The 20,870-nt window shown below is 42.4% G+C and overlaps 1 protein-coding gene across 3 annotated transcripts in view; it reads left to right on the forward strand.

Annotated features, from left to right (window-relative positions):
* Positions 1-19,440, forward strand: part of chst10 (carbohydrate sulfotransferase 10) — an 87,732-nt gene extending 68,292 nt beyond the window's left edge. For 2 of the 3 annotated variants that reach the window (XM_078545648.1, XM_078545649.1), the window contains exons 5-6: positions 15,308-15,413; positions 15,620-17,270. In XM_078545648.1, the coding sequence (XP_078401774.1) occupies positions 15,308-15,413; positions 15,620-16,157 (644 nt within the window). In that variant the 3' untranslated portion in view covers positions 16,158-17,270. Of the gene's footprint in view, positions 1-15,307; positions 15,414-15,619; positions 17,271-17,875 lie in introns of those variants that run through there. The other variant, XM_078545651.1, reaches the window with a different exon arrangement.
* Positions 19,441-20,870: the final 1,430 nt, after the last annotated feature.

Consider the following 20,870-nt stretch of genomic DNA (forward strand, 5'->3'; position numbering starts at 1 on the left):
TGTTCGGGGATAGTCAGCATGGCTTTGTCAGAGGGAGGTCATGCCTAACAAATTTGATTGAATTTTTTGAAGAGGTGACCAGGTGTGTAGATGAGGGTAGTGCAGTTGATGTAGTTTATATGGATTTCAGCAAAGCCTTTGACAAGGTCCCACATGAGAGACTTATAAAGAAGGCAAATGCACATGGGATACAGGGTAATTAGATAAGGTGGATTCAAAATTGGCTTAGTTGTAGGAGACAGAGGGTGATGACAGAAGGATGCTTTAGTGACTGGAAGCCAGTGTCTAGTGGCGTACCACAGGGATCTGTGCTCGGTCCCCTATTACTTATCATTTGTATAAATGACATAGATGACTATGTGGGGTGTAGGATTAGTAAGTTTGCAGATGACACAAAGATTAGCCAGATGGTTAACAGTGAGGTTGAGTGTCTTGGGCTACAGGAAGATATAGACGGGATGGTCAAATGGGCAGACAAGTGGCAGATGGAATTTAACCCTGAAAAGTGTGAGGTGATACACTTTGGAAGGAGTAATTTGACAAGGAAGTATTCAATGAACGGCATGGCACTAGGAAGTTCTGAGGAACAAAGGGACCTTGGCGTGTGTGTCCAAAGATTCCTGAAGGCGGAGGGGGCATGTTAGTGGGGTGGTGAAAAAGGCATATGGGACACTTGCCTTTATCAATCGAGGCATAGATTACAAAAGTAGAGAGGTCATGTTGGAGTTGTATAGAACCTTGGTGAGGCCACAGCTGGAGTTCTGTGTACAGTTCTGGTCGCCACATTATAGGAAGGATGTGATTGCACTGGAGGAGGTGCAGAGGAGATTCACCGGGATGTTGCCTGGGATGAAACATTTAAGTTAAGAAGCGAGGTTGGATAGACTTGGGTTGTTTTCGTCGGAGCAGAGAAGACTGAGGAGCGACCTGATGGAGGTATACAAGATTATGAGGGGCATGGACAGGGTGGATAGGGAGCAGCTGTTCCCCTTAGTTGAAGGGTCAGTCACAAGGGGACATAAGTTGAAGGTGAGGGGCAAGAGGTTTAGGGGGGATGTGAGGAAAAACGTTTTTTCTCAGAGGGTGGTGACGGTCTGTAATGCACTGCCTGGGAGGATGGTGGAGGCAGGTTGTCTCACATCCTTTAAAAAGTACCTGGACGAGCACTTGGCACATCATAACATTCAAGGCTATGGGCCAAGTGCTGATAAATGGGATTAGGTAGGTAGGTCAGGTGTTTCTCACGTGTTGGTGCAGACTCAATGGGCTGAAAGGCCTCTTCTGCACTGTGATTCTGTAATAACTGTAATAACCTCAGTGTGATGCCTTGGATCACATGAACAGGTGTGTGTAGTGTGCATCTCGGCTCTCCCTGCCTGCCTGCTTTCAGGCATAATCCAATTTTTAGGCCCATGTAAACATAGAGGTCACAAAGTTGGGCTCATTGGTACCACAGATGCCAGTGCTACGGAAGCGTTGGAGTCCTAAAATGGCATCAGCTGCGCTTCCAGCCATTTGCAGCACAGCCCATTCCAACTGATTTGACATTTGCTTCATTAATTTGGTCCATTGAAAGCCTGAGCTCAGCAGTCACAGTTGAACATGCAATCAGCAGCTTGAGTGACCCCCTCCACCACCAACCCACCCCCCGCCAGTACCATTATTTAAAGAGCCAGCCATAAGCTTGCAGGTGAGGTGCTTTTGACTTTTGCTTCAGCAATGTTAGTAGAAGTACTGTGACTTGTTTGGAAAACAAAAACAGAATTACCTGGAAAAACTCAACAGGTCTGGTAGCATCGGCGGAGAAGAAAAGAGTTGACGTTTCGAGTCCTCATGACTCTTCAACAGAACTGAGTAAAATTAGGGGATGAGTGAAATATAAGCTGTTTTAAAGTAGGTGTGGGGGGTGGGGTGGAGAGAAGTTGGGGGTGGGGGGTTGGTTGTAGGGACAAGCAAGCAGTGATAGGAGCAGATAATCAAAAGATGTCACAGACAAAGGAACAAAGAGATGTTAAAGGTGGTGATATTTTCTAAGAGAATGTGCTAATTAAGAATGGATGGCAGGACATTCAAGGTACAGCTCTAGTGGGAGCAATGAAGGTGAACAAGGCAGAAGAGAGATACGAAAATCCTGTTGGAGAGCAGAGCAGTACTTCTTCAAGGTTGTTTTTCTGCCTTGTTCACCTTCATTGCTCCCACTAGAGCTGTACCTTGAGTGTCCTGCCATCCATTCTTAATTAGCACATTCTCTTAGATAATATCACCACCTTTAACACCTCTTTGTTCCTTTGTCTGTGACATCTTTTGATTATCTGCTCCTATCACTGCTTGCTTGTCCCTACAACCAACCTCCCACCCCCAACTTCTCTTCCCCCCCCCCCCCACCCCCACCTTAAACAAGCTTATATTTCACCCCTCTCCTAATTTTACTCAGTTCTGTTGAAGGGTCATGAGGACTCGAAACGTCAACTCTTTTCTTCTCCACCGATGCTGCCAGACCTGCTGAGTTTTTCCAGGTAATTCTGTTTTTGTTTCGGATTTCCAGCATCCGCAGTAGTTTTTTGTTTTTATCTCTGTGACTTGTTTGGAGGTGTTCTAGAGAGGTTTAGGGAGGTAACAGGATTTGGTGACCCAACGCTGCACATGGTATGGATTCTTAGGTGGCAGTGCCTCTTTTCCTCCAACCTCACCAGCAAATGGGATGAAGGCTGCAGAGAGGAGAAGTTCTGCAAAGCAGGAGGATTTGACAGACTCTTCACCGCAGGCCCTACCCACCAATAATTTTTTTGAGGGCACTTCTATTTGCACCTGACCCAGCAGCAATGCCTGAAGCAATACAGGTTCAACAAGGAGATGATCACAGAACTGTGCCATCTTTTTCAATCCAGTCTAAGTTTGCACTAGGGCAACGTCTGCTGCCTGTGGCCATAAAGGTCACAGTGGCATTGAACTTCTATGTGTCATGAGATTTCCAGTTGGGAGCAATGACATTTCCACCTTATCCCAGAACAATACATCAATGTAACTGGAAAGTGATAGAGGCAATTTATGCCAGGAAAGCCAAGTATATTGTTTTCTCCCTCAACGTGGAGAAACAGGGTGAGAGGGCACATGGCTTTTCCAGGATAGTGGGATCTACAACGGTGAAGGGTGTCATCAGCTGCATATACGTGGCTCTGAAGGATTCCTTGTCAATAGAGAGAAGTATAGAAACTGCAAAGGCTACCACTGTATCCACATGCAGTTGGTGTGTGACCATACACAGTACCTCACCCCATTATTATGGCACAATCCCATTATCCTGGCAGCAGCCACAGTGCTTTCATCGGAGGCAATCTACGATTCTTGATGTCTTCAGACCTCCATGGAGAACCAGAGGCTGGCTTCTCGATGAGAAAGGCTACCCCCTGTGTAAGGGACCATACGAGGACAACGCATGTATTGTGAGAGCCACCTGGAGCATCATGGAGCAGACCATTGATGTACTTGAGGAACATTTCAATGCCCGGACCCCTCAGGTGGGGGCATGCCCTTCAGTAGGTGCCAGTGCAGTGTCCAAGTTTGTCTTGGATTGCTGCACTCTCCATAATATCACCATCATGAGAGCACAGCTGTGGCCACCAGGAATCCAGAGAACATCTCAGGAGGAGCAGGTAGGGAGGATTTACCTTGGACCCTTCACTCCGCTTGGGCTGTCCGAGAGCACCTGCTGAGGCTCTGCTTCCACCTGCTTGAGGGCCCAGCTTCAGACTGCAACACATTGGCAAAGGCAGCAGCAGTGGTCTGGGCTTGTTGATAGACAACAGCAAGGTCACTAGTGGAGCGATAGTGGTGGGAGCATGAATACTTTGTCATCCTAAGAGAGGACAGCAGGTTCATGTTTCACAGTGCCACTGCTACTGCTAAGGGTCTGCACCTCTACAAACCTAATAATTTTTAAAAATTCAATCACAGGATGTGGGCTTCATTGGCTGGGCCTCATTTATTGCCCATCCCTAGTTGCCCTTGAGAAGGTGGTGGTGAGCTGCCTTCTTGAACCACTGCAGTCCATGTGATGTAGGTACACTCACAGTGCTGTTAGGAAGGGGGTTCCATGATTTTGACCCAGTGACAGTGAAAGAACAACGATATGTTTCCAAGCCAGGATGGTGAGTGACTTTGAGGGGAACTTCCAGGTGGTGGTGTTCCCATCTATCTGCTGCCCTTGTCTTCCTAGATGGTAGTGGTCGTGGGTTTGGAAGGTGCTGTCTAAGGAGCCTTGGTGAGTTCCTGCAGTGCATCTTATAAATGGTATGCACTGCTGCTACTGTGCGCGATGGTGGAGGGAGTGAATATTTGTGGACGTGATGCTAATCAAGTGGGCTGCTTTGTCCTGGATGGTGTCAAGCTTCTTGAGTGTTTTGAGAGCTGCACTCATCTAGGCAAGTGGGAAGTGTTCCATCACATTCCTGTCTTGTGCCTTGTAGATGGTGGACAGGCTTTGGGGATTCAGAAGGTGAGTTACTCACTGCAGGATTCCGAGCCTCTGACCTGCTCTTGAAGCCATAGTATTTATATGTCTAGTCCCGTTCTGTTTCTGGTTAATGGTAACTCCCAGGATGTTGATAATGGGGTTTCAGTGATGGTAATGCCATTGAACGTCAAGGGGCAATGGTTAGACTCTGTCTTGTTGGAGATGGTCATTGCCTGGCACTTGTGTGGTACGAATGTTACTTGCCACTTGTCAGCCCAAGCTTGGATATTGTCCAGATCTTGCTGCATTTGGACATGTATCTGAGGAGTTGCAAATGGTGCTGAACATTTTGCAATCATTAGCGAACTTCTGACCTTATGATGGAAGGAAGGTCATTGATGAAGCAGCTTGAAGATGGTTGGGTGAGAACATTGCTTTGAGGAACTCCAGCAGTGACGTCTTGGAGCTGAGATGACTGACCTCCAACAACCACAAACATCTTCCTTTGTGCTCGGTATGACTCCAGCCTGTGGAGAGCTTTCCCCTAATTCCCATTGACGCCAGTTTCGCTAGGGCTCTTTGATGCCACACTCGGTTAAATGCTAACTTGATGTCAAGGCAGTCACTCTCACATCAACTCGGGAGTTCGGCTCTTTTGTCCATGTTTGAACCAAGGCTGAAATACCGTCAAAAGCTGAGTAGCCCTGGCGGAAACCAAACCGGACGTTAGTGAGCAGGTTATTGCTAAACAAGCGCTGCTTGATAGCACTGTTGATGATTTCTTCCATTACTGATGATCGAGTGTAGACTGATGGAGCAGCAATTAGCCGGGTTGGATTTGTCCTGCTTTTTGTGTACAGGACATACCTGGGTAATTTTCCACATAGCCAGGCAGATGCCAGTGTTGTTGCTGTACTGGGACAGCTTGGCTAGGGGTGCAGCAAGTTCCGCAGCACAAGTATTCAGCACTATTGCCGGAATATTTTCAGGACCCATAGCCTTTGCATTATCCAGCGCCTTCAGTCATTTCTTGATATCATGTGGAGTGAATCGAATTGGCTGAATACTGGCATCTGTGATGCTGGGGACCTCCAGAGGAGGCCAAGATGGATCATCCACTCAGCATTTCTGGCTGAACATTGTAGCAAATGCTTCCGCTTATCTTTTGCACTGCTGTGCTGGGCTCCCTCATCATTGAGAATGGGGATTTTTGTGGAGCCTCCTCTTCCAGTGGGTTGTTTAATTGTCAACCACCATTCATAACTGGATGTGGCAGGATTGCAAAGCTTAGATCTGATTTATTGGTTGTGGGATTGCTTAGCTCTGTCTATCACTTGCTGCTTATGCTGTTTGTCACGCAAGTAGTCCTGTTTTATAGCTTCACCAGGTTGACACCTCATTTTCAGGTATGCCTGCTGCTGCTCTCTGCATGCCCTCCTGCACTCTTCATTGAACCAGGTTGATCCCCTGGCTTGATGGTAATGAGTGGGGGATGTGCCGGGCCATGAGGTTACAGATTGTGTTTGAGTACAATTCTGCTGCTGCCGATGATCCACTGTGCCTCATGGATGCCCAGTGTTGAGTTGCTCAATCCGTTCGAAATCTATCCCATTTAGCACAGTGGTAGTGCCACACAACACGATGGAGGGTATTCTCAGTGTGAAGGCAGGACTTCGTCTTCACAAGGACCGTGCAGTGGTCACTCCTACCGATACTGTCATGCACAGATGCATCTGCGGCAGGCAATTTGGTGAGGATGAGTTTAAGTATGTTTTTGGAGGACAGATTCCTGGACTGACCATGTATTCCCCTTTGAACACAGATCCACAACCAGCCTAAGCCTTTGTGGCAGCAAGCATGGATCTCGTCATCTTACACTACAGCCCTGAATTGCTGGGTGCCTTCTACCTTTGCTGTAGTAGAAACTGAGACAGTTGCCACTAGATGCTGCATCACAGCTGGGCCTGCCAGAGCTGCCATGGAGTTGGCCACCCACTTCCACATTGTGAGGATGGGCTTCAAGTTCTGTGTAATGCCCTGTGCCTTGTTGGAACCGGACTCCCCCATGAGCCTTGACGGTAACAGGAGGCTGTATGGTATGCATGTCAAAGCAGAAGAGTCTCAGTATGCATGTCATCAGTGTTCTCCTGTACGCCACACCATAGTAGTTCTCATCTGAATCCCCTGAAGCAGAACTCATCTGCATTCTCAACCTCCAGAGAGCTGGCAGATGAGCCATTCTTTCCTCATGGTCCAGCTGCAGATCCCGACTCTGTACAAGCCTCTGTCATTTGCGCATTGCCAGTACTTGAGCTGGTGGCTGCAAGTGTCAGTTCAAGGAATGGTACATTTTCCTCGGATTGCTGATGCCGCTGTCTATTTTCCTACTCGGGCTGTTTTGGCTGACCAAGTGGCAGTACTTGGGCATCTGAAAGCATAAAATTAGAAGTGGATTGTTGAGGGGAAGGTAGAGGGCTAGGGTGTAAAACTAGAGGTCCGTGGTCACACCAGCAGGCTGCACTTCATGCCCTATAGGAGGATGAGGGTAAGGCGTTAGTTGAAAAGAACATTACACAGTAACATACAGTCATCCTGAATGCACTCGGCTTCGCCAGATGCAACAGGCTCTATTGCAGCTGGCCTCAAGATGTGGGGTCCCATTTCCTCCCCTAGGTTAGGGGATGAAGACGTCCCTGCCCCTGCTGGTTCTCTGCTGCTCCCTTCTATTTCGTGCCACTTTGCCCTGCAAGGCAGAGGATAGAATGTCAGTGATTGTGTTGCACTGTGTTTGGGTCATGTACCTGCCATAGCTTAATAGCTGGAGGTAGGTGTGAGGCTGGCGTCATTGGAAAGTGTAGTGGAATATCTGGATGTTAGGCCTGAGTTCTGAAAGCTAGGGACTGCAGCTGGGTGAGTGGTGGGGATGTAGCGTATTAGGCAGTGTGAAAGGTTAGCGTGTAGTATGAAATGTCATGTGAAAATGCATTCTCCAATCTTGGCCACCCCATGAGGTCAATAAACTTCCAGTACTGCTTCCAAGTCCTCGGGGCCAATCTCTGGGAGTTGACCTCACTGACCAACTGCTCTTATTCCCTTCAGAGTGGGTCCCTGAGGGTCTCCTGGCTCCCTGCAGAACACATGGCATCTCACTTTCAGGCCACCTCTATGACTAAGGCTTCCAGCACCACATCTGGGAATCACGAGCCCTTTCTCTTTCTTGGTGCTTCATTTCCAGTTTTTCCATTTGTAGCAATGACAGTCAGCAGCAGCTACATTTGATTTAATTCAGCTTCCCTTTAAGAGGGACAGACTGCCATTAAGAGCTGGAGGCTATCTGTTATACGTGCTCACCTCACATACTGTAAAGCCACCTGGTGTGTGTGCAGCTGCTGACAAAAATCATGGAAATAAGGAGACAATACAAAATTGGCATGCTATCTGCCTCAACAGGTACAAGCGGGAGCAGATCGCAAATTGCCAAATCAAGCCTTAATGATTCCCCAGACTGTTTTGATAGTGTATGAATTGATCTTTTTTTTTGTTTATTGAGACATTAAAGATTTCTTTATGGTATGTTGTTTCTGTCTTTCCTGCACTGATCTCCTTGCCCCCGCCACCTCACTCCACTCCCCAAACAAGGTCATATATACCCTACATCTGCGAGAGCAAAGATAAGGTAATCCTGGCAGGTTCCTCTATTGCTGCTTTTACCCAAGAGCTAGAAGGTTTCAAAATAGGCACGTGGAGATTTCTGCAGCAAATTTTCACTCTTTCTGCAATATGACAGGGGTAGGAAACTCAGTGGAGTTGGGGATTGAATCAGAATCGTCACTGTCACTGGGTTAAAATCCTGGTACTTCCTTCCTAAAAGCAATGTGGGTGTACCTACGCCACATGGACTGCAGCTGTTCAAGAAGGCAGCTCACCACACCTTGTCAGGGCCAATTAGGGATGAGCCCTAAATGCTGGTTTAGCCAGTGAACCCACATGCCATGAGCGAATAATAAAAAAAGACTTTGGCCATTCATGCAATTTATTCTGTTAAAAACACTTGAATTAATACCTTCACGGGAATATTCATTAAGGTCATCAGAAAATCCTTAACCACTTCACCTTAACTTGCTGTCAAGGAATTGTCCTGGGCTTATCACCTAGTCTGTGCCCAGGAGTGAATGACACCTAAATTTGGCTTTCCAAACTGTTTTATGTCAACCAGTTAGGATTATATTATTCAGAGTGATGAACCTCTGTAGAGAATGCTTCTAGATTTCCTGCTGCTGGGTAAATTCACCATCTATGGTGGTAACTGTATCTGGGCTATACCTCTACCTTCTGCAAGAAAGACTATTAAAAGAACTATAACTAAATTTAAGACTGAAGACTGTAAATACTATTTTATATATTCTTTGCTTCCAAAGAAACCTCCTCAATTCTGTTAACCAATCTGAGTGATATGTGTTTTATGGGCTAGAATATACAAGGTTACACCATTCGGTCCCTTGAGCCTGCTCCGCTATCTATGTCAATTCCACTTTCCCACTTGTTCCCCATAAACCTTGATTCACTAAGAGATCAAAAATCTATCTACCCCAGCCTTGAATATACTCAACAGTTGAGCATCCACAAGTCTTGAGTGTAGAGAATTCCAAAGATTCACAACCATTTGAGTTAAGAGTTTTCTCCCAACCTCAGTCCTAAATGATCGAACCCTTATCCTAAGTATGTGCCCCCATGTTCTGGATTCCCATCCAGGGGAAATGAGCTCTGTGTCTATCCTGTCAAGTCCCTTAAGAATCTTGGATGTTTCAATGAGATCACCTCTCATTCTTTTAAAGTCCAGAGAGTATAGGCCCAATTTACTTAGCCTCTCATCATAGGACAATCCTCTCATCTCAATCTAGTGAACCTTTTCTGTACTGCATCCAGGAAACCGTATCCTTCCTTAGATATGAAGACTAAAACTGTGCACAGTACCCCAGGAATGGCCTCGCCAAAGCCCTGTACAATCGTAGCAAGAATCCTTTGTTCTTGTACTCCAGGCCCCTTGCAATTAAGGCCAACATGCTATTTGCCTTTCAAATTGCTTGCTGTACTTGCACGCTAACTTTGTGATCCTTGTATGAGTACCCTTAAGTCTCTCTAAACATCAAAATTTAAAAGTTTCACACCTTTAAAAAAAAAATTCAGACTTTTCATTCTTACTACCAATGTGAATAACCTCACACTTCTCCACATATACTCCACCTTTTTGTCCACTTGCTTAACCTGTCTATATCTCTCTGCATCCTCTTTATGTTCTCCTCACAGCTTACATTTCCACTGCGCTATATATTGTCAGCAAACTTGGATACATTACTCTTGGTCTCTTTGTTTAAGTCATCACTATAGATTGTAGGGGCCAGATTTTTGCTACCAAGGTAGTAGCTCGAGTGGGGAAATTTCCCAACTTGGCAGACCTGTCTCTGTTTAAAGGGCCCCATTATATCCAATTTTTGCTCCAGAGAGTCAGGGGCAGGATAGAGTTGGGCCCACTGATCCCAGAAACAGATTGTAGGCAGCCAAGGAGGCAGGTGAGTGCCAAGGCAGACTGGTTAAAAGGCACACCTTGGTTCTCTAGGACTTTGTCACAGTTGTCTTAGAAGTTGTTAGGCCTTCTAGCCCTCACCTATCACATGCCTCACCACCACCCCCACACCAGCCCCCGTGGTACCTTCATGCCAACTCATGCCCTCACCTATCCCTTATGCCCCTCATACCCCCATGGCCCCTCCAAAATCTCCCATGGCCCTTCATAACCCCATGCCACCTCCGTAGCCACTCACCTAATATCCACCATGGCAGACCTCAGGAGCCATGTGGAGATGTAGAAAAACTTAATCTAATACAGCTCTCACTCATGCAGACTTGATAATGGAAAAAAAAGATCCCATTCAAAGACTTTAAATCCCTTCAAATATTCAACCCTTTGTAAAAACAAATATACTTCTATTCCGTAACCACTTCAAAGACAACTAATCCATTAGTAGCCCATTTAAACTGTCAATCAAAATGTGAACTCACCCCCCTCCACTTAGACAAGTGATTTTGTAGCTTTTGAAATGCAGCTATGCATTCATAATGACCTCAGCTGCAAGTACAGCCCTTGGGAAATGTCAATAAGAACTCTATTGAAATTGCAGGAATAGACAGTTGTGTTTTTTTTTTAACTTACAAGTGATGACCCACCAATCAAAGAAGTTCAGCCAGAGGGTACCTTTTTTAAATTCTGACTGACAACTTCAATCTGCATTTTTTCATTTTTAAAGAGCTTTGGTTGTAAAATAAACTTCAAATCATGCCACTTAAGTAGACCTTATCCGCCCTTCAAGAGCGTTTATGTCTACACCATCAATTCATGACTCCCATTCTGCAGTTTAAGGCTCTTGGAGCAGCAAATATGGGTCTGTTTGAACTCAGCACTAATTTCAAATGGCCCTGCTGAGTTTGGATTTACCACCTGTGTGATTCACACTCTATCCCCTTGCTCCTGCAAGCAACAATGGGATTTGTCAGAAATGGGCCTCCAAGTCCAGTCTTCCATTTTTAAAGGTCTTCAGACTTGGCTTGACTCCACGAAAATCCAGTCTTCCGTATCTGAGGTCCCAACCCTGATGCGACACTCCACTAATTACAGACTGTCAACTTGAAAATGCTCTATTTATCTACACTTTCTGTTTCCTGTCCATTAACCAATCCTCTCTCCATGCTAATATATACTCCAAACACCAGGAATCATTTCCTTGCATATTAACCTTTTGACACCTTATTGAATGCTTTGTGAAAATCCAAGTATACTACATCTACTGGTTTCTCTTCATCCCTACTGCTTACAATCTCAAAAACTCTAATAAATTTGTCAAACACAAGTTCCCTTCCTTAGAATCGTGGTGACTCTGTCTGATCATACTATCATTTTCCAAGTGCTTTAAGTTCCTTAATAATAGATTCCACCATTTTCCAGACACCTGTTGTCAGGCTAACAGGCCTGTAGTTCCCTGTTTTCCCTCTCCCTTCCTCCTTTTGTAACGGAGTTACATTTGTTAATTTCCAATCTGCTGGAATTGTTATAGAATCTAGGGAATTCTGGAAAATCATAACCGCTGCATCCACTATCTCTGCAGCTACCTCTTTTACAACCCTAGGATGTGGGCCATGAGGTCCTGGTGATTCTGTCAGCTGTTAAGTTTCTTCAATTATTTTTTTCCACTGATACTAATTTCTATAAGTTTCACACTCTTGTTAGCCCTTGGTTATCCTCTTTTTCTGGTATGTAATTTGTATCTTCTACTGTGAAGACAAACACAAAACATCTATTCAACATCTCTGCTATTTCCTCGTTCCCCATGATAGCTTCTCTTATCTCTGCCTCTAAGGAATCAATGTTTATTTTAGCTGTTCTCTTCCTTTTAGTATACTTGTGAAAGCTGTTACAATCTGTTTATATATTCCTGGCTAGTTTACTCTCATTCTATATTTTTCCCCTTTTTATCAACTTTTTGGCTAACCTTTGCTGGTTTATAAAACTCTCAAGCTTACTATACTCTTAGCAACATAATAAACCTCTTCTTGTAATCTAATGCTATACTTAACTTCCCTAGTAAGCCTCGGATAGATCTCTCTCACTGAGTTCTAGTTTCATAATGGAAGGTATTTTCGTTGAAAATTTTGAATCATTTCTTTAAGCTTCTTTGTTCTTAGTGTAAACTGTGGCTCAGCTGGTTGCACTTGCCTCTGAGTTAGAACGTTGTACATTCAAGTCCCACTGCAGAACTTGAGCTCAACAATCTAGGCTGACACTCCAGTGCAGTACCAAGAGAATGATACACTGTCAGAGATGTTGTTTTTCAGATGAGACATTAAACTGAGGCCCTATCAGCCCTCTCAAGTAAAAGGTCCCGTTGCATTATTTTGACAAAAGCAGGGAGTTATCTTCACTGTCCTGGACCATATCCTTCAATTAACACATAAAAAAGGATAGTCTGGTTATTATCACATTGCTTTCATGGGAGTTTGCTGTGCGCGAATTAGCTGCTACATTTTCTACATTACAACTCTTCAAAAGTACTTAATTGACCGTAAAGTGGCTGGGACATCGGCGGTCATGAAAGGTGTTATATGACTGTATATTTTTCTATAAATGCAAATCCATTATAATGTTTGTTTACCATTATACCTTTTAACCTATTTGCTCAACCTTTGTCGGCTTTCCCCTCATACATGTACAATTTACGCTGATCCCAGTCTGGTTTAAGTGGAGCCCATCCCAGTAGAACAGCTCCCTCTTTCCCCAGTGCCAGTGTCCCATGAGTCAAAATCCCTTCTTCCCATACTAGCCTTTGAGCCATGCATTTAATTCTCTAATCTGTTAACACTTTGACTTATGGGATGTGTGCAGTGCTGACAAAGCTAGCATTTATTGTCCATCCCTAATTGCCCTTGAGAAAGTGGTGGTGAGCCACCTTCCTGAAGTGCTCTAGTCTATGTGCTGTAGATACACCCACAGGACTGTTAGAATTCCAGGTTTTTGATTCAGCAACAGCGAAGGAACAACAATATAATCCTAAATCAGGGAGGTTTGTGGTTAGGAAGGGAACTAGGAGGGTGGTATTCTCATTTAATCTAGAGATGATTACCTTTGAGGTTCTGTATTTTAATTTGGACTCTTAACTCCTCAAACTCTCTCAGCAAAACATCATTCCTAGTTCTACCTTTATTATTGGTGCCTACATGAACTACGACAATTGGATCCTGCCCCTCCCAATCCAAGTCCTTAACCAGCCGTGGGGAGATACCCTTATCCTTGGCACTGGACAGACAAAACAATCTTCGGAACACACAGTCACGACTGCAGAGAGCAGTATCTGTCCTCCTCACTATACTGTCCCCTATCATTACCATATTCCTTCTCAGTACCTCCACTTGACTGGCTTCCTGCGCCATGATGCTATTGTCAGTTTGCCCATCCACCCTGCAATCCTTGTTCTCATCCACACAGGTACCAAGTACCTTGTACCTCTTAACTTTTAGCCAAAGTCAAGGACTGAGGCTCCTTCATCCCTGCTTCCTGGATCCCCATACCTGCCTGGCTCCTAGTCACACCCTCTTATCCCTGACTATTAATCAACTCTAAAGTTCTCCACTAAGGGATGTGATTGCCCCATGGAACAGTGTCCAGGTAACTTGCCCCCTCCTGATGCCTAGCAATGTCTGTAGCTTGGGGATAGTTTTTCCTCAACTTCAAAGTTCCTCAAGCTGCAGACACTTATTGCAGAAATGATTGTCGGGGATCACAATGCTCTCCCATGTGTTGCAGTTTCAGCACACCACCTGCCCTGCCATGTGCATTGAATCTTAATTATTTATTTGGATAATTAGTTACTAATTTAGTAAAGTAATAGCAAATTAGTTTCCTAGTTTAGAGACAGAAAAACACACCAGGAGGTGTGTTGTGTATTGGAGGAAAAAAAAAGCAGCACCTCCTTCCCCTTCTGCACCCATTTCCAACTTGCACTAATTTCCTGACTTTAACACACCGTTTAGGAAACACTCTTTTTTCCCATCGCTCTGTGCTCCACATTCTCAGCCCTTATGAGGCTAGTTACCATGTTGGTACTCCTAATTACCTCGAAATCAGTGAGCACTGGCACCTACTAGTTATGGCAAGTTAACATAGCCACAGCTAGGGGTCGCACAAAGCTTCAGATAAGGCAGGGCATCTTTATGTCATCCATAACGAGCTATTTCTGTGTCTCTGTTCATAATGGTTTGCCGCATTGTCGTAGTAAGGAAAGATTTGTTTGTTTAAGCTTTCATGGTTGAATTAATATTAGTCCCTTCCTAGCATTTAGTTTCACGGTGGATGCCATTTTAAGGGCACCTTTCTAAGGTGATTCTTAAGGCATTTCCCTTACATATTCTCTACCCCTGCTTCCTCCTTCCCCCAAAAAGAACAAGAGACTAATATACCCTTCTTCACACAAGTGTAGATTAGTTAAGGAATCCTGATTCACGATGCATATGTGACCAGTCAAGGTCTGGCTCACCCTGTTTTTCACAATGGGCACCAAATGGTGCTTAGACTTACACTTGGATCATAGCCTCATATTGTACACAACGAAAGAAATTGACTAGGACTCTTCTAGTTCATGTCATCCTTCTAGATCCATAGAATTAAAGCATAGCTCTGACGACTGGAACAAAAAAAGGTGGTATCCAAATTTCCATTATCATGTGTCTCAAACCATGTGAGCATGGATTAATTAACATCATCACTCACTTCTACATTTACGTCTTCCCCGTAACTGCTGAGACCTCTCATTCGTAATTTTATTACCTCCAGAATCAATTTCTCCAGTGCCCTTTAGTAACTCCAGCTTGCCCAAAACTAAAATGCCCACATCCTGCTTCATGCTAATTTCTGCTTATCCATCACAACTGTTCTTGTTTACCTCCGTTGGCTTACTGTAAACCATTACACCAAATTCATTTCTGAATCCCCCCATGGCCTTGCCTTATTTTACAACTTACTTCTGTAGGAGCACTGAGGCAAATAGCAAAGATACATTTAAGAGATAGTTAGATAAACACTTGCGGGAGAAAGGGATAGAAAGATATGTTGATTCAGTTAGATAAAGAATGGTGCATGAGGCTTTTTGGGAGCAAAAACACTGGCATGGACCTGTTAGACCAAATGGCCTATTTCTGTGCTCTAAGCGCTCAATGCAATCTCTTGTGACCATGTGATGTGGAGTTAGGAGTACTAGATTTTGGAATATGAAACAGTTGTATTTAACAGTTTTATCTTTTTTTTAACAGGAGAATTTAAATCTATTGAAGACATTCCTGAGCCTTTGATCCATAATCATGAGAGGAATGGCCTCCCTCGCTTGTCATCATACAGTGAACCAGAAATAACAGAAAGGTTGGAATAAATTTATTTTGACAATGTTTCCACACAAAATATATCCTGATTAAATCATCTATTTGAGCTTTATTTATTGAACATGAATGCTAATACTCTGCCTACTGGATCACAGTTGCAAGGCTTGTTTTATTCTTAGAGCATTTTTAAATAAGTATCATTACCTTATTAGCATTGTTATGACTTTCATTTTTGTTCTTTTTCAGATTGAATACATACTTCAAATTCTTCATTGTTAGGGATCCCTTTGAAAGACTTATATCTGCATTCAAAGACAAGTTTCTAAAGAATCCTCGATTTGAACCATGGTACAGATATAACATTGCTCCAGCAATTATTCAGAAGTATAGAAGGAATCGCACAGAGACTAAAGGACTCCAATTTGATGACTTTATTCGCTATTTAGGCGATCCTAACCATAAGTGGCTTGATATTAAGATAGGAGAACCCATTATTCACTGGGCTACATATGTAGAGCTTTGTGCACCTTGTGAAATCAAGTACAATGTCATAGGACATCATGAAACACTGGAAAAGGATGCTCCATACATTTTAAGGAAAGCAGGAATAAATAATCTGGTATCCTATCCCCCAATCCCACCAGGTATTACAGCATACAACAGAACCAAGGTCGAGCAGTATTTCTCCGGAATCGGTAAACGAGATATAAAACGCCTTCATGCTCGTTTCCAAGGAGATTTCAAACTGTTTGGTTATGATGAGCCTGAGTTTTTGTTAAACTGACTTGAGCCAAGTACCAAGTCTAATAGGAGTACAATGGGTATTTACATTTCTTATTGTTTTTTTGTTAAACACTGAGTATTTTAATGCTACCACCAGCAGAGGTCAGTGAAGGCACAGGTAGTGAAAGAAAACTTGAAACATCATGCATGTATGCAGTAATAAATGAACCCAGGAGTAACAATATTTTATGCATTTTAAAGGTAGATAAGCAGTTGTATCATGCATGGAGCACATCGAACCATCATTACAGGCCATGAAAATGTAGTGAAAGTATTTCCAAGAACAAAGACAGTAAAAATCAATTTAATTGCCGAACAACACATCATTTAGAATATGTTTCTGTATATGCCTTTTTACCCCTTTGTTGAGTTGTCACTGTCACACATACAGTCACAGATATTGGCAAAATTTTTTAAATGACTTATTCGAATTAGTTGAATTTAGGTGTAAGCATTAGAAAAGTCTTTTAACACAATAGATAATAAAACTAAAATTTGTACATTTAAAGCTGCAGTATCCATTTTCAGGGATGTCTGTTTGTCAGTTTTATTAATTAGCTGGTTGTCAATTGGTACTTTAGGTGAACTTGATTTCAATTCCCTCCCTTCCTCACCCTCACGACTATCCTGCTCACAATCTCTCTCACAACCTTTTTCGCTGGGTTGGGGAGTTGGGTGGGAAACAATTAGATTTTCAGAAATCAGTAAAAGAAAATGATCTGATTTAGTAATTTTTTTCATTCAGCAACCAGCACCTGTGGTGACTAGGAATTGGTGGAAATTGCTCAACCATACACTAAACAAGTTGGAAAGGTAGCAAACCTTGGAACTCAAATATCAAGTGGCCAACTAATTAAGCTACCAAGCAATTGTTATTTCTAAACTTTAAGGTTAATCTACTGGTAAATGGATAATATAACATTAAAATTAATTTCACAGAAAAACAGGTTTTATTTTACAAACCACATTGAGAAATAAATATTTGAACTTCCATGCGTCATGATTCTGATATTTTTGTGCTAGCTGATGTGTGTACCGTGTTCATGTAAGTAGCTGTCCTTCGTAAATATATTTAAACTGGTGCACAAAATACATACGAAACTGTTTTAACCTCTTGGGTGTCAGGACCTTTTCTTCCCAAATGCATTATTCTTATATCTATGGAAAAACATTGTTGTAATACATGACTGCATCATTCTTGTGGCATAAACTGGCAACTTCCAATCATACCTCAGCCTGTCTGCAACTGAAACCCATATCCTTGACTATTCCAATGCTCTTGCAGATGGCATTCCACCCTCCATTCTCCAAACAGTTCACTTCAACCAAAATCTTTGCTGCCAATATCCTGCCCCACATCAGGTCTCATTCACCCATCACCCTGTCCTTGCTGACCTACATTGGCTCCCAGGCTCCACTCCCTCAAGTTTAACCATGAACTCGCATGCAATGCTCTGAGAACTCTAAATTTCTTCAACTCCAGCTTTTTGTGAATCCTTCACTCCTTTTGTCCCACCATAAACAACCATGGCTTTAGCCATCTAGGCACTAAGCTCTGGGATTCGCTCCCTAAATTTCTACACCTCCCTCTTGTCCTTTAAGATTGTCCTTAAACCCATATATTTGACTAAGCTTTTGTTCACCTCTCCTAATATCTTTGTCGATCTTTGTCTGAATAAGACTTTATAAAGCGCCTTAGACATTTTTTCTATGTTAAAGGTGCCAAATAAATGCAAGTGTTATTAAAAGAAATCGATGCACTCCATTTCAAGGAACTAACCTTCAAAAGGGTGTACAGAACCGACCTGGGAACATGGGAACACCACCACCTGCAAGCTCCCCGCCAAGCCACATGGCAACTTGACTTGGAACTATATTGCTGTTCCTTCAGTGTTGCTAGGTCAAAATCCTGGAAACCCCTTCCTGGTGGTACTGTGGATGTACCTACACCACATGGACTGCGGCAGTTCAAGAAGGCAGCTCAACACCACCCTCTCGAGGACAATTAAGAATGAGCAACAAATATTAGCCAGCAACATTCACATCCTGTGAACGAATCATAAAAATACTGAAATGTTTTTAAGCCAAACATGCATATTACTTGTATACAGATGGAGACATCACAATGTTATTAACACTTTGTTACACAATGCTTTGAAATGCATTTTCCACATATTTTAAATTTTACTTTTTCAGGAGTTTATTATATGCTAAAAGTAACTTTCATTTTGAAAACTCTGTTGCCCAATTGTAATACTTCTGTCATTACTGTACTGTTTAAGTATTCTGAGGGATCTAATGATTACCTGCAGGACAAATAAGATAACACATTTAAGAATGAGCAACAAATACTAGCGAGTGACTTTCACATCCCAAGAACGAATCATAAAAATGCTCAAATGTTTTTAAGTCAAACATGCATATTACTTGTACACAGATGGAAGCATCACAAGGTTATAAGAATAAGAGTAAGCTTGTAAAAAGGAAAATGGATACTATAACTCTAATTCTGAAATATTAAAAAAGTAAATAGCTTACAGCGTACAGTAGGATATGAGTTCCACGCCCACAATGATAAAGTGGTTCCCATTTAGTCTACTTATTGCCTGTAGAATTTTTTTCCTTCATATTCAGTCAAGCTTGACTTTTGACTCTCAAGTCAACTTTAACTCTCGAAAATATTGATAGATCATGTTACTGAAGAGCTTTATGAAACTATAAACTGACCCAGTTAATAAGCTGCAGGAGTTCCAGTGCTTAACCTTGAAATAATTGCAGGTAGTAAACCACCACTAGACATGATATTTGAAATACACTCTCTACAATAAATAATGTTTTATTTCCAGGTACAATTCTTGAAGAATTGAAAAATGAATAATACTTAAATTGCATTAGAGCTAAGGATTAAAACTTTGTTACAATTTAAATGCAATTTCCAGTTAGAGGCCTAAAGCCACTTTAGAAATGAGTTAGCTAATATTGTCTGGCTACAATATTCATATATCCATCTATCTCTAAAACAAACCTGATTAAGAGAATAGAATTCTCATTTGATTTTTGTTCTTCTGTAAAATTCTTTGTTCATTTTATCTTGAGTCTGGTGCAGATTTTTTATAGGCTCTGAATTTAACATCTTGGGACACCTAGTTGGCTTATATTAACAATAATTTTTCACTTCATGAATATTTGCAATAATTTTCTTTTTTTGTTGGTTTGTGTTTTGTAATTCTGGATTTGGAGATTTGGAAGCAATCCTGTCTAATAAATGGGTGTTGAAACTCGTGTCCTGTGACTTGTACTGAAGTACTTATGGTTTTATAGACATCGCCACATAAGAATTGAGATCTTGTGCCTCAGTGGGTAGCACCCTGCCTTGAGCCAGAGGGTCTGGATTCAAATCCCACTCCAGGATTTGTTGACCATAGAAGGAGCATTCATGACAAGTTGATGATCAGCCTGGTAATCCTTCCACCACTTCCACATTATTCCCCAAAGAGACAAAAATGTGTGAAGATATGAAACAAGCCACACAAGACTGGTAAGAATTTGTGATTTAATATTTAATAAACCTTGATTATGCAATTCAGAAGCCCTATAAAACTTACCATAAATTTTAAACTAAATTATGCTATCTCATATTCCTGATCTTTGTATTGCCTCTCTGTCAATTTCATCATCAGCAACTAAGCCTTTGAACCATGACATACTTGCACTTGTGCCCTGAACCCCTGCATCATGCTATATCTCTCCCAGCTTCAAAAGTCTCATCAACACCTGTTCTTTTACTGTGACTTTAGTCCCTTTATCGTGTTTCTTTAAACAAGCTTGATCTCTATGGCAGAATAAAGGTCCTTGTCCTGTTAATTCTGTTTCCTCCTCCACGGATGCTGCCAGACTCCCAGAATATTTGCAGAATTTTCTGTTTTTATTTCAGATTTTCAGCATCCACAGTATTTTGCTTTTGTTCCCTATAGCATGCCACTTTAATTTCATTTCCATTTCCTATACTGAAGTCTCTGTCTTTGACTTCCTACACTGTTCAAACCAAGCACAATGCACAAGTACACAAATGCATCTCCTGGGTGCCCTGCAGCCCTGTGAGCATTGACTTTAGCAACTTCAGATCTTGCAATATCTCTGATTTTCTTAGAGGCTGGGAATGTAGTGGGTTGGGGGTTGGTTTCTCTTATGTGTAAGCAGGTATTGTGTCTCTGCAGCATATTCTGTTTTTAGGTTAAGATTTCTCGCACTTGAAGTTGTATTCATTTATTTCTCCCTTCTATGTCTTTTCAATGCCGTACTTAGCTATTCTCATGCCTTTTTTATTTTTAATGGTCTTTTGTTGTTTCATTTGACCTTCATATATCTTTTGCCAGCTTTCACCTTTCAGGTCTTCAAAAAAATCCTGTTTGAACATTCAATTCAGCATCTTTCTTCCTTCCACACTCCTTCCCTTTGTTTTGTTCCATTCCATTTATCTTCCAGTTTCCAGCTCTGTGGAATGTCTAAAACTTTAACCTTTTTTTCACTTAGGTGGGTGCAGGCTATAATTTCTACTTTTATTCAGTTACATTTATATGAATTTACAGCACATAAATGGGCCATTTAGTCCAACCATAATAGAGTATTATGATTTAAAGAAAGAAAATTGCACAAGTTCCCGGGGACTACTACTATTGATCCTTGTGTGGATTAAAAATATCTTTGGAGTTAC

This window comes from Cetorhinus maximus, chromosome 7, assembly GCF_964194155.1.
Source record: "Cetorhinus maximus chromosome 7, sCetMax3.hap1.1, whole genome shotgun sequence".
In the NCBI taxonomy this organism is placed as follows: domain Eukaryota; kingdom Metazoa; phylum Chordata; class Chondrichthyes; order Lamniformes; family Cetorhinidae; genus Cetorhinus; species Cetorhinus maximus.